At 42.9% G+C, this 14,383-nt stretch overlaps 2 protein-coding genes across 2 annotated transcripts in view; one reads left to right on the top strand and one right to left on the bottom strand.

The window, feature by feature from the left end:
- The window catches only part of LOC138161063 (transmembrane protein 132C-like), a 611,235-nt gene that overhangs the window by 315,869 nt on the left and 280,983 nt on the right, over window positions 1–14,383 (bottom strand). The window lies entirely within an intron of this gene.
- Window positions 7,512–9,185, top strand: LOC138161823 (OTU domain-containing protein 5-like). Its single transcript, XM_069089164.1, has 2 exons — window positions 7,512–8,687; window positions 8,730–9,185. Exons 1-2 carry the CDS (start codon window positions 7,512–7,514, stop codon window positions 9,165–9,167), a joined length of 1,614 nt encoding a protein of 537 aa, XP_068945265.1. The 3' UTR covers window positions 9,168–9,185.

Genomic DNA, 14,383 nt, shown 5'->3' with positions numbered 1-14,383 from the left:
GACCTACTTTTCAGCAAAAGGAAATACTTCATCTGTTTTGATTTCTGCGGAACTTGGGGAAGATGATAACATTCAGACGAGGGAAGCTAGAGATGCTCCATTCATAGAAGAGCAGGAAGGCCCAGTGGACTAGTCCAGAAAGTTGGGAGGGGCAGAGAAAAGATTTAGAGCATGGATTTATAACCTTTTTTTGTGTCCTATAACCCTTTGATGGATCCCTTCTTGGAATCATGTTTTGAAATGAATAAAATATATAGGATTACCCCCCCAAAAGCACTCTAATTTATTTAAAATTCATCTAATTTATTTACATTTATTTAGAGATAATAAGAGTGTGCTGGGCCGTCTCTAGTCATCCTGATCTGGGTCACTGGACCCAGATGACTCTGGAGGAGAAAGTGAGGCTGGTGACTTTGCACAGCCCTGCCTCACTGAAATCCAATGTATTTGCAAGCCATGGCATCATCTTCCTGATGTCATAGTCCTCTTTGAGAATGAAGAACAAACCACAATAAAAATGCATTTTTCCCCATCCAAGCTCACCGACCCCCTGAAATCTATACAATCAGGTTAAGAACCATTGATTTAAACAGATGCTAATTTGCTGCAAAACATTTGGAAAGCCACAGCTCCCTTTTTTGACATGTTGGCATCTTGTATGTGGGGCAGCTAGGTTGCACGATGGATAGAGCATTGGGTCTGGAGTCAGGAGGACCTGAGTTCAAATCTGACTTCAGATACATACTAGCTGGGTGCCCCTGGGCAAGTCACTTAATCCTGTTTGCCTCAGTTTCCTCATCTATATTCTATTATTACCCCCTTTTTATATTTGAGGAAACTCATGATTTGCTCAGGGTACATAATAAGGAAAAGACAGGCAGGATTTGAATTCAGGTCCTCCAAACTCCAAAGCCAAAGCTGTAGCCACTACCCCATCTAGCTGCTTCCCACTCACATGAAGACTTCCTCTCAGTGACTAGGGTTTGTAAAGTTATTTAATATTTACATGAACACTTTATTTAGGAGGTTAATCTGTTCTGGGGAAAATAATAATAATATATTCCAAAGTTAAGTGGAAATGTTGACTAGAGGTTCTGAAGACACATACCTGCACTTTCTTCTGATAGTGTGGATAATGGAAAGTATAGTGTAGCAAATTACTATCAAACATGAATTATGGAGCATGAAATACATTTAGCTGAAGAACAGAAACTTAGAAAAAGCCCTGAATGAGAACCAGAGCTCAAGGGTCAATTCATGATTGAATCTTCTAGTAAAAATATTTTCCCCTTCCCCCAAGGTATTACCACATCTCTCTCTATTTCTATGTATCTAGATCTCCACCGAAATCCCATTCTGATACCTCAATGTGAGATGAAGAGGATGCTGGGTACTCAATGATTATCTATGTGTAATGAAAGCTCTAAAGGGCAGCTCAATGAATGGGCTACTGGGCCTGCAGTGGAGAACTCCTACTTTCAAATTCAGCCTCAGACATTTACTAGCTGTGTGACCCTGGGCAAGTCTCTTAGCACTATTTGTCTCAGTTTCCCCAAATGTAAAATGGGAAAAGCATATGATTCTTGTATCCTCCCAGGATTATTAGAGGGAGGGGGATAAAATGCGATAATATCAATAAAGTGCTTGGCACAATGCTTGATACATAATAGGTGTTTAAAAATGCTTTCCTGCTTCTCACTCAGCAGTCACTTTATCTGTTAAAGGGGGAAGGGGCAGCAATAATCCTCAATCTCACAGAATTGTTGGGAGAAAAAAGTTACACACCTTGGAAACATGTTAGTGGTGGCTCAGTGAATATGGGACTGGGACTGGAGTCAGGAAGATCTGAGTTCAAATCCACCCTTAGACACCGACCCTGGAAAATCACTTAACCCTGTTTACCTCGGTTTCGTCATCCATAAAATGAGAAGAAACTAAAGGAACAGGCAAATCACTCCGGTACCCTTGCCAAGAAAAACCCAAATGGGAGCACAAATAGTCAGAGAAGACTGAAATGATCGTACAGCAATGAAAGCTCTATCTGGTTGTATAGAGATAAAAAGATTTGAGGTATGGCTCATTTTTTATTTGTCAGTCAAATAATCGAAATTCATGTTTCATAGTCTGAGTTTGACAATCATTTGGCACTGTATGCTTGGGTCTGTTCAAGGACCATCCACGCCAGGTTTGGACAGACTCATCACTGTGCTGACCACAAAGGGGATGGTTTTCTCCCATGTATGTACCTTTTTCCATTAGTATCTCTTTCAGGCAACTTGCACTAACACTCCTTCATTAGAAAAGCCTGCCACCAGGCTAGAGACAACAGCAAGCATCCGGAATGTCCACTCACACCTTTGATTTGATGCTTAGGACATGCCCAAAACACTAACCACTATTTGACTGTTTTCTCCAGGTCATGACTTGTTGCTACTGAGAGTTCCATCATCTTTTTCTTATTCCTTTCATAAGGGATGAGTTCCTGGGAGGGCGTGAGGAAAAGGATAGAGTGGTCCATTTTGGTGATTTAAAAACAAAAGATATCTCTAAGAATTAATTTTTGACAACATTTGACTTATTTGACTGGACAAAGGGAACAAGGACCTCCCTTGGAAACTCATACTCCTCAGTTATATGACTCCCCTGTCATCCACTCTACAGCCCATCCCTACTGGCCTATTGGCTATTATCTAGACAGGACCCTCGAATGATTCATCTTGGCTACTCCTTCTTGTAGGAGGCCTTTCTGGACCTCTGCAATCATTAGTACTCTCTTCCTTTTGATTTCGCTTTCTACTTTGTGTATAAAAGGCAAGTAGTTGGGACAGTGGACAGAGAGCCAGCTGAGCCTGGAGCCAGGAAGGGCTGAGTTCAAATTTGACCTTGGACACTTCTTAGGTGTGTGAGCCCGGGGAAGTCACTTAACCTCTGTTTGCCTCACTTTTCTCATCTGTAAAATGGGAATAATAATAATGGCATTGACTTTTGTGGGGTTGTTGTGAAGGTCAGATGAGATAATAATCATAAAGCACTTAGCACAAGGCTTGGCACATAGTGGATGCTATACACGTTAGCTCTCATTATCCCTGAAGTGTTGGGTCAGAGGCCTTTTAATTTTTAATTTATGGAATAAAACAAGCATTTTCATAATGTTGTACAATAAAAAGATAATTGCACATGAAATCACAAATCTATTATATACAACTTACTATTCCTTTAAAATATATTAACAGAGTTATCATGTAAATTTCCTTTTTTCTTCCCTTTGATTCCTCTCCCAATGTCACTTGTTTCTGCTGAAACTGAGAATTCCCAATTTTCTCTTATATTCTCTAGACTGATGCATGATGCCACTTTCCTTCTCCAAAACAGAGGTTAGGATTTTAAAAAGAAGCTGACTTGGGGCAGCCAGGTAGCACAGCAAGTAAGAGCACCGGCTCCAGTGTCGGGATGACCTGGGGATCGAATCCAGGCTCAGACACTTAGCACCCACCCAGAAACACCAGGCAGTGTAACCTTGAGCAAGTTACTTAACCCTAATTGCTTAGGGGTGGCCAGGTGAGTAAGAAAACCGGCTCCAGTGTCGGGATGACCTGGGGATCAAATCTGGGCTCAGATACTTAGCACCACACAGAAATAACTGGCTGTGTAACCTTGAGCAAGTTACTTAACCCCGATTGCTTTAAAAAAAAAAGAACCTGATTAATAACTAGTGGGAAAAATTAGTTCACAGAATTCCTGAAATAGATAACTAGATAGGCATTTAGATAGATAAGTACATAAATGGATGGATGGATGGATGGATAGATAGATAGACAGACACACATTAGATAAATAGATAGAGAGATAGATACATAGATAGATACATAGATAGTTGGATGAACAGATGAATGGACAGATAGATATAGACAGATGAATGGATAGAGAGATAGACAGACAGAACATTTAATAAGTACTTACTATGTGCCAGGTTCATGTTAATCACTGAGGATACAAAAACAGGAAAACAAGAACATTCTTATTCTCAAGGACTTTATATTTTAATAAGGGAAAAATCAATCAATCATAAAGGTAATCTAGAAAGTGGGGAGGGAAGATGGTAGCCACATGGGAAGTCAGGCAGCTAGTGTGGAGATGATTCAGACCAGATAGTGAGCAAGCATGGAGATGGGGAAGGATAGACAGTGAATTGGGAGATGAAAGTAGAATCCCCAAGTTGTGAGGGACCTCAGAGTTCACGTACTGCCACCCCACAGGCTCTTAAGTTGAGGTCCTTAGGTTTCAAACAAACAAACTACTTTGACAAATACATGTCAATATTTCCTTTGCAATTCTATATGTTTTATCTTTATGTATTTTAAAATATGATTCTGAGAAGGGTTTGAGTTTAGACTGCCAAAGGCATCCATGATACAAAAAAAGGTTAGGACTCTTGATCCAACAATATCTGAGCAGAAATTCCCTCACCATCCCCAACCCTTCCTCTCCATTTCCCCCAAATTTCTGACCAGTGTTCATATAAGCTAAACATGCAGAAGAAATACAAAAATTCAGAATCACTAGTCATCCTCAGATGGTCCTTCTCTGGCCACAAATGGGCAACATGACTTTTTGGGCTAAACTTTTCCATTCCTATCTATCCAATATCTCAACTGGGAACTGCCATGTGTAGGTTACCAAAATGCTGCCCTAGAAGAAATGGTTTAGCAAGAAAAAGAATAGCTGCAAAAAAAAACCAGAAAGGAATTTTAGAAAGAGCTCTATACCTATGTAAATCTGGCCATTATTTTTGAAAGACAGAATGGTGTAGAGGAAGGATGACTTGTGTATTAAACTCATTTCTGCTGTTTCTTCTGCATATAGCCTTGGGGAAGTCATATACATTCTCTTGGTCTTGGTTTCCTTATACAAGATGGTGGCTTAAAATTGCACTAAAACTTTTGGGACACCCTGTATGTTACATCAGAACTGAATAAAATGCTCTGTAAGGTTCTTTACAGCCAGAAGTGTGCTGGGAAATGTTTAACAAATGGTTCTTTTAGGGTAAAAATGTATTTACAGTACCCTTTCAGTTTTATTTGCAGCACTACCATTTTTGTTATCACTCTCTTAAGTCTAGACAGGTATGAGTCATCTCCAGCAGACCTCTACACAACTCTACATTCTACAGAAGGATTCTAAGTTTTGTAACTTTGTCTGATGTTATTTTTTTCCCTAGTAAATTTTTTTCTAATTCTACTAATAATTCTATTTCTTATTTTGTAATTCTACTTTCTAATTTTTGAATTCTAATTCTAATTTTTCTAATTCTACCAATTCTAATTCTGTTTCTCAGGTGCAATAAGTGAAGAAAAGGTCAAGAGTATTGGAGAAATCTGTAACCCCAAGAAACAGGAAAGGGAAATAATAGCCAAGACCTAACAAAGATCTCGGAAGTCACTTTATTAGGAAATAAGAAAGAATGGTCTGGAGCTCATATGGACAATCCAGGTATTGCTTCTTTATGAATAACTCCCATTTAGAATGGGAGGGGACTCTGGAGATCATTTAGTCCAATCCTCTTATTTTAAAGAGGAGGAAACTAGGTGCAGAAGGTTAAGTGACATGTCCAAAGCTATCAAAGTGGAAATTTCTCTTTGGTGGGATTCAAACCCAGGACCTCAGGCTGAGAAATAGTGTGAAAGAATAAAAGGGGGTGATGGATTTGGAGACAGAGAGCCTGGGTTCAAATTCCAGATCTACTTGTGCAAAGTCACACTAATTCTTTAGACTTCAGTTTCTTCATCTGCAAAATGAGGGGATTGGGCAGGGTGGCCTCTGAGACCAGAGATCATCATTTAACTACTGTCTGCTTCACTTTCCTTAAATGTAAAATGGAGATTATAAGAACAATTCTTCCCATGGTGGATGTGGGAATCAAATGGGATATCTGTGAAGTGCTTAGCATAGGACCTGGCACATAGTAGATGCTTAATAAATGCTTCAATCCATCTTTCCTTCCTTCTTTCCTCCTTCCCTCTTTTTCCTCCTTCCTCCCCTCCCTCTCTTCTGCTCTTCCTTCCTCTCTCTCTCCTTCCCACACTTCTTTCCCCCCTTTCTCCTTTCTTTTTTCCTTCCCATCTTTCTTTCTTCCCATATTTCTTCCTTCCCATCTTCCTTTCCTTTTCTTCCTTTCTTTCTTTCTTTCTTTCTTTCTTTCTTTCTTTCTTTCTTTCTTTCTTTCTTTCTTTCTTTCTTTCTTTCTTTCTTTCTTTCTTTCTTCCATCCTTCTTTCCTTCCTTCCATCCTTCCATCCTTCTTTCCTTCCTTCCTTCCCCTCTTCTCCTCTCTATCCCTTCCTTCTTTCTGTCCTTTCTCTAGGTCTAGCAGAATCTCACGAGCCCCAGCATTCTTTCCCATAATACTATGCTGTCAAAGGACCATATAGCTAGTAAGAATCAGAGCTGGGGTGCAGATTCTGGCTCCTAACACCAAGTTCCAGACGACTGCACCAAACTATGGCTTTTCTGCCTCTTTCTATGTCTTCCTAATTGGTCCAAAGGGCTTAACACTGTACTTAGCACACTATCTGACATATAGTAGGTGTTTAATCAATATTGACTGATTGATATAGGAAAAGTAGTATGTCAATATATGATGCTTTTTATTTCTCCTATATGCATGATGAATATCCTAATGAGAAAGAAAGATTCAATCAACTAAGGAGAAGACTGGAATTCTGTGTCAACTCTATTCTTTATTCCTTTTAAAAAATTCTCTGGGTAAAGCAGCCTTCAGTACACCCTCAATTCTCATTTCCCTTTATTATGTAACAGAAGAAATTACAAATGTGTTGTTTACTAGCTGAAGAGGAAGTGAATTACTTAAATAAACCCATCTCAGGAAAAGAAATGAGCAAGCCATCAGCGAACTCCCTAGGAAAAAAATCTCTAGGGCCAAGTGAATTTACTAGTGAATTCTATCAAACATTTAAAGACCAATTGATTCTAATATTCTACAAACTATTTGGGAAAATGAGTGAAGAAGGAGTCCTGCCAAATTCTTTTTATGACACAAATATGGCATCAGGAAGGGACAAAATGGAGAAAGAAAATTATAGATCAATTTCCCTCATTAATATAGATGCAAAAAAATTAAATAAAGTATTAGCAAAAAGACAAGAGCAGGGCTCTTTTCCGGCCTCCCTTTGCCTGGCCTGGCCTGGCCTTGCCCTTCCCTTCCCTCCCACTGCCGCCACCTCCCGCTCCGCTCCTCCTGCTAACGGCCCCGGGCGGCGGCGGAAGCGAGTAGAAGGAGGCGGAGGAGAGCGGCGTTCGGCGCTGCGGCTTGGCGGGGCCTGCGGACCTTCGGCCTCTCCCGCACCGCGGCCCCCAGCCCCGGGTCCGGCCGCACCCCACGCCTCGGCCGGCCTGGCTCCTGCCCCGCCCCTGCGGCCCTGAGGGGACGTCGGAGCCGGAGCCGCAAAGCCCCAGGCCCAGGCCCAGCCCGCCGAGGCCGGGGCCCAGAGCGCCATGACCATCCTGCCCAAGAAGAGGCTGCCGCCGCCGCCGCCGCCCGGGCCTCCGCCCGCCGGCTCGGGCGCCGACTCGGGCCCGGACGGCGAGCCTGGCGGCGGGCCCAGCGGTCCGGGCGGCGGCGAGGGCGGCCTGGGCGCTGGGCCGTCATCGGGCGGCCGCCCGCGGGCCTCGCCGCCGCCTCCGGGCCCCGGGGGCCCTGCTTCCGCCGGGGCCGCCGACGCACTGGGGCTGGGCCTGGGCCTGGGCGCCGTGGGCGGCCCCGGCGTTGGCCGGGGAGGCGGCTGCAGCTCGGGCCCGAGCCACAGCAAGAGGAGGCGGCAGCAGGCGGGCCCCGGCGGCAACTCTGGTGGGCCTCCAGGCGGCGGCGGCGGCAGCAGCGTGGGCCCCGGCGCGGGGGGCAGCCCCGAGCACGACCAAGGCGGCGCCGGCTACAACAGCGAGGATGAGTATGACACGGCGGCGGCCCGAGTGGAGGCCATGGACCCGGCCACGGTGGAGCAGCAGGAGCGCTGGTTTGAGAAGGCCCTCCGGGACAAGAAAGGGTTCATCATCAAGCAGATGAAAGAGGATGGGGCCTGCTTGTTCCGGGCAGTGGCGGACCAGGTGTATGGCGACCAGGACATGCATGAGGTCGTCCGGAAACATTGCATGGATTATCTGATGCAGAATGCTGACTACTTCTCCAGTTATGTCACCGAAGACTTCACCACCTACATCAACCGGAAGAGGAAGAACAACTGCCACGGGAACCACATCGAGATGCAGGCCATGGCAGAGATGTACAACCGGCCTGTTGAGGTGTACCAGTACAGCACGGAGCCCATCAACACGTTTCATGGCATTCAGCAGAATGAGGACGAGCCCATCCGGGTCAGCTATCATCGCAACGTCCACTACAACTCAGTGGTGAACCCCAACAAGGCCACCATTGGTGTGGGGCTGGGGCTCCCCTCCTTCAAGCCAGGGTTTGCTGACCAGTCCCTGATGAAGAATGCCATTAAAACATCAGAGGAGTCCTGGATTGAGCAGCAGATGCTGGAGGATAAGAAGCGTGCCACAGACTGGGAAGCCACCAATGAGGCCATTGAGGAGCAGGTGGCCAGAGAGTCTTACCTGCAGTGGCTTCAGGACCAGGAGAAGCAAGCTCGGCAGGTCAGGGGCCAAGCACAGGTGAGACTTAACTCTGTGGGCATCTACTGCCCTTTCTCCCAGCCCCGGAAAGCCAGCGCCACTTGCAGCTCTGCCACAGCAGCAGCCTCTAGTGGTCTGGAGGAGTGGAGTGGCAGGTCCCCCAGGCAGCGCAGCACCGCCCCCTCCCCTGACCAGCAGGACCTTCACCCAGAATTGGGCCCCAAGCCGCCCTCACCAGGCCATGCCCTCATTCTCGCCAAACCCCCCTCACCATGTGCACCAGGTCCAAGCAGCCAGTCGATGATGGGAGGAGACCAAGCCACCTCCCCCCTTGTATCCCTCTACCCTGCTCTGGAATGCCGGGCCCTGATCCAGCAGATGTCACCTAGCGCCTTTGGTCTGAACGACTGGGATGATGATGAAATCCTGGCTTCCGTCCTTGCCGTCTCCCAACAGGAATATTTGGACAGTATGAAGAAAAACGCAGTACACAGAGACCCCCCACCAGACAAGAGTTGATAACCAAGGACTGGAGCCCCCTGCCCACCCCTCCCCCTCCTTCTGCTCTTCCCTCCCCTGGCCTGGCCAGGCCTTGGGGGATTCTCACACTCTGGTCCAGCCTTGGCTGCCCCTTGGATTACATGCCTCTCTCCTACTCTACCCCCACCCCACTCCCCACCCTCAGCTTCCTCAAATCTTGCCCACCTTATTGCTTGATCTCTGCACCTAAACTCCAACATGGATTCAGTGGTGGAATGAATGTGGGCAGGCCCTGAGAAACACTGAGAACCACAGTGGCCCCTTAGACCACCATTGTCCCCACAGCCTTTCGGATATGCTTGTCAAAGGAGGGAAATTGTGCCCCCCATCTCTGTTGCCCCCTCTTCAGGGGGTGAGTGGTGGTATGGGGGAATCCATAGACCCACCCCCCCCCCCCCCCCCCTCCCCAGCCTGGAGGATGTCTGAGTCATCAGTGTTTGGGTGTCTTACCCCTTCTCCCTTTATTAAAATGTAATTTTATCTTCTAAAAAAAAAATACAAGAGCAACTTATCACAAGAATAAAACAAATTGATCAGGTAAGATTTATTCCAGGAATGCAAGGATGGCTCAATAGGATAACCATTAGTATAATTAATCATATTAACAATAAAACTAGCAGAAACCATACGATTATCTCAATAGATGCAGAAAAAGGCTTTTGACAAAATACAACATCCATTCCTATTACAAACACTAGAAAGTAAAGGAATAAATGGAGTCTTCCTTAAAATAATATTTAAAACCATCAGCAAGTATTATATGTAATGGGGATAAGCTAGAAGCATTTCCAATAAGATCAGGGGTGAAACAAGGATGTCCACTATCACCCCTTCTATTCAATCTGGTACTAGAAAGGTTAGCAGTAGCAATTAGAGAAGAAAAAGAAATCATCAAATTAGGCAAAGAAGAGACTAAGCCATCACTCTGTGGATGATACGATGATATACTTAGAGAATCAAGTAAAAAAACTACTTGAGACAATAAATTTGGCAAAATTGCAGGATATAAAATAAATCCTTGGCATTCCTATACATTTCTAATGAAATCCAACAGCAAGAGATAGAAAGAGAAATCCCATTTAAAGTTCCTGTAGACATTATAAAATATTTTGGAAACTACCTGCCAAAACAGACCCAGGACCTATATGACCACAACGACAAAACCCTTTTCACACAAATAAAGTCAGATCTAACTCATTGGAAAAACATCAATTGCTCGTGGCTGGGTCGAGCTAATATAATAAAAATGATACTTTTACCTAAATTAAATTACATATTTAATGCCATTCCAATCAATCTACCAAAAAACTACCTTATAGAGCTAGAAAAAAATAGTAACAAAATTCATTTGGAAGAACAAAAGGTCCAGAATATCAAGAGAATTAATGAAAAGAAATGCTAGAGAAGGTGACCTAGCAATAGCAGATTTTAATCTGTATTATAAAGCAGCAGTCCTCAAAACTACTTGGTACTGGCTGAGGAATAGAGTAGTGTATCAATGGAATAGATTGGGTACATGAGACTCAGCAGTCAATGACTATAGTAATCTATTGTTTGATAAACCCAAAGACCCCAGTTTTGGGGATAAGAACTCACTATTTGACAAAAACTGCTGGGAAAACTGGAATATAGCTTGGAAGAAACTGGGCATAGACCTTTATCTAACACTATATACCAAAATGAAGTCTAAATGGGTGCATGATCAAGGTATAAAGGCTGATACTCTAAACAATCTGGGAGAGCAAGGAATAGTTTACCTGTCAGATTTATGGAGAAGGGAAGACCAAACAAGAATTAGAGAGTATTATAAAATGCAAAATGGATAATTTTTATTACATTAACTTGAAAAGTTTCTCTACAAACAAAGCCAATGTAAGCAAGATTAAGAGGGAAGTAGAAAATTGGGATAGAATTTTTATAACCAATGTCTGATAAAGGCCTCTTTTCTAAAAAAATGCAGAGAATTGAGTCAAATCCATAAGAATACAAGCCATACCCCAATTGATAAATGGTCAAAGGATATGAACAGGCAGTTTTCAGAGGAAGAAATTAAAGATATGTATAAGCATATGAAAAAATGCTCTAAATCACTATTGATTAGAGAAATGCAAATCAAAACAGCTCTAAGGCACCACATCTCACCAGTCAGATTGGTTAAGATGACAAAACCGGAAAATGATATATTCTGGAGAGGATGTTGAAAAATTGGAACACTAATGTGTTGCTGGTGGAGTTGTGAACTGATTCAACCATTATGGAGAGCAATCTGGAACTATGCCCTAACGGCTATAAATAAGTACATACCCTTTAACCCAGAAATACCACTTTTAGGGTTGTATCCCAAAGAGATCATAAAAGTGAGAAAAAGACCCATATGTACAAAAATATTTATAGCAACTCTTTTTGTGGTGGCAAAGAATTGGAAATTAAGGGGGTGCCCATCAATTGGGGAATGGCAAACAATTTGTGGTATATGAATGTAATGGAATACTATTTGCTTTAAGAAATGAGGAGCGTATGGACTTCATATTTACCTGGAGAGGCTTATACAAACTGATACTGAGTGAGAAGAACAGAACCAGGAGAAATTTGTACACAATTATAGACACAATGTATGTGTGACGACCAACTTTGATTGACTGAACTCTTCTCAGCAATGCAGGGTTATAAGACAACTCCAAAAGACTCATGATGGAGAGAGATGTCTACATTCAGAGAAAGAACTAAAAAGAACAGAGTTTGAATGTGGATTGACGCAAACTACCTGCTCTCATTCTTTTTCTTGTTTGGCTTTATTTCCTCTTTCCCATTGTTCATCCCATCAGATACAGTCATTTTTTATAACCTGACTAATGCCCTGTTCTGCCTTAATTTCCTCATTTGTAAAATGAGGACAATGATAGCACCTGTATTACAGGGTTGTTGTGAAGACTGAGTGAGTTAAAATATATAAAGTGCTTTTTCAAACCTTATAGCCCTGTCATCATCATTACTGTTTTTTTTTTAAGTTCATAAAAAAGAAAGGGAAGATGATGTCAGAGATTTACTGTTCATTTTTTAAGCAAAATGTACAGCTTACTACTGTGAAAAATCTACCAAGTCACTGCTCAAAGTCAGGACACAGACATAATTTAGGAATTCATCACTATAATAAAGGATTACATGGAGTGTCACAAACAGACTATATTGTAATTTCCCCTCCTGGGTTGTCAGAATTTTCCCCACTTCAATGAGCATTCTCATCAGGCATTCTAATTACCATGACAAACATCAAAATATTACCTCTGTTCTTTCTATAATCTTGCTTAAGAAAATGGGTTTGCATTTAAGAAGGGTTCTGCTAATCTGTTGTAAAACATGCCAGCCCCATTGTGGTTGCTCCCCTCTCCGGTGAAGCTAAACCATTTTGAGTTTAAATGCACCAGGCTGGTGGGCAAGTTTGCTTTCCTGCGTTTTTTGAAATGTACTGAGAGATTGAGGTCAAGGCTGACTGTGATACCATCATCTACTGATTGTGTAACGTAAAATCACTGAATCCCAAAATGGCATCAGAGATCACTAGGTATAATCCCTGCCTAAACAGCGCATAAGACATACTCTACCACCCCTCCTAATTAAGAGTTAGGCCTTGAAACCAGGTTTTGCTGCTAACTAGCTATGGGACCTTCTGTTCACTCCTTCCTGTTTCTATGTTTGTGAATTAAGGATTTCGGAACAGATTGGGGGGTAGGAATCTTTTTTGGGGGGTGGGAACCCTCTGTTTTGTAATAGTCTGAAAATAAAACTTGTTGAAGAAACGTACGAAACGTATATGCGTGTTCTCATAGCTGTCAACCCCTAAGTTGGGAACTGAAGGTTTCACACAGTCTCTGTGGGAAGACTGGTAGGGAAAGGGACCCCACTGTCTCTCAAGGCAATTCATTCTACTTTTAAGTAACCCAACTTTAGGAAGCATCTTCTTACTGTGTCTAGAACTGCATCTCTATTACCCTCACCCATTTGCTAATTTAATCACACTCATGGGGAAAGACTAGGGCCCTCCTAGTTCCTGTACCAAAGGAAGGTAGGTGGTACAATAGATAGACTACTGGGCCTGGAATCAGGAAGACCTGAGTTCAAATTTGACCTTAGACACTTACTAGCTGTGTAACCTTAGGCAGGCCACTTAACCTCTGGCTGCCTTAGTTTTTTTCTACTGTCAAATAAGGATAGAAATAGCATCTACTTCCCCCAGGTTTGTTGTGAGGATCAAATAATATTTGTAAAGCACTTAGCACAGTGCCTTGGTGCACAGTAGGTATTTAATAAATGCCTATTTCTTTCCTTATGGATTCCTATCAGAAGGAGGATTCAAATCTAGGTCTTTCCTGCCTCCAAATCTATAGCTCTTTTCACTGCATTAGGGCTTCTTGCCCCTCCCCTTTGCTTTTTTATACTGGATGCTTTTGGCTGTACCTGATGAAGTCTCTGGACTCCTCAGAATAAGGGATTTTAAAAATAATTGAAAGAAATGCTATATTTCAGTAGAGGCTAATTAAAATAGAGAAATGTTTGTGAGCGCTCACACGCATAGGTTTAATTGAAGACAGAAATATATTACATCAAACTTATCTCCATCGGCTCATAATTTTTTCCCTTCCAAGTTCATGAACTCCCTAAAATCTGGGAGTTTATTGACCTGGGGTTAATAACCCCTAAACTGCACCATACTATGCTAATAATTATGAAGACATCCATATAGCATCATGGAGTTCTTCAAAAAGTTTTATTCTCAGATTATTATAAAATAAAGACACCCCCAACTCCCCCCCCCAAAAAAAAATTAGTGAACTTCCATCTGGTCCAAATGTCTTACTTCACAGGGAAGGAAACAGGAAGCAGTGAAGCTGAGTGCCCATAGGCAGCAGCAAAGTCTGGGTACAATACATTCCTCCAGACTCTTAGTTCAAGGTTCTTTCTATCATTGCAGGCTGCTCCTTAACAAAATCCATTGCACTGAAGCCTTAAGTGACATTTATTCAGATAATCGAGAAGCAATTTCCAAATTATCCCAAGTCAGTGAGCTGGGAGTCATTGTCATTCAAGAGATATTCACCTACACACACTCTCTCTCTGTCTCTGTCTCTGTCTCTTCCTCTCTGTCTTTCTCTCCCTCTCTCTCCCTTCCTCTCCTTCTCTCTCTCCCTCTCCCTCTC

This window comes from Petaurus breviceps, unplaced genomic scaffold, assembly GCF_028583685.1.
Source record: "Petaurus breviceps papuanus isolate PSGF00001 unplaced genomic scaffold, PetGlider_PUasm1.0 100, whole genome shotgun sequence".
In the NCBI taxonomy this organism is placed as follows: Eukaryota; Metazoa; Chordata; class Mammalia; order Diprotodontia; family Petauridae; genus Petaurus; species Petaurus breviceps.
The sequence above is the reverse complement of the archived record's forward strand: the minus strand, read 5'-3'. Positions and strand labels throughout refer to the sequence as shown.

Excerpts from the sequence above, each read along its gene's own strand:
- LOC138161823 (XM_069089164.1), top strand. The coding sequence starts at position 7,512 with ATGACCATCCTGCCCAAGAAGAGGCTGCCGCCGCCGCCGCCGCCCGGG. Across the intron at positions 8,688-8,729 it reads AGGTCAGGGGCCAAGCACAG|CCCCGGAAAGCCAGCGCCAC; the intron begins GTGAGACTTAAC and ends CCTTTCTCCCAG.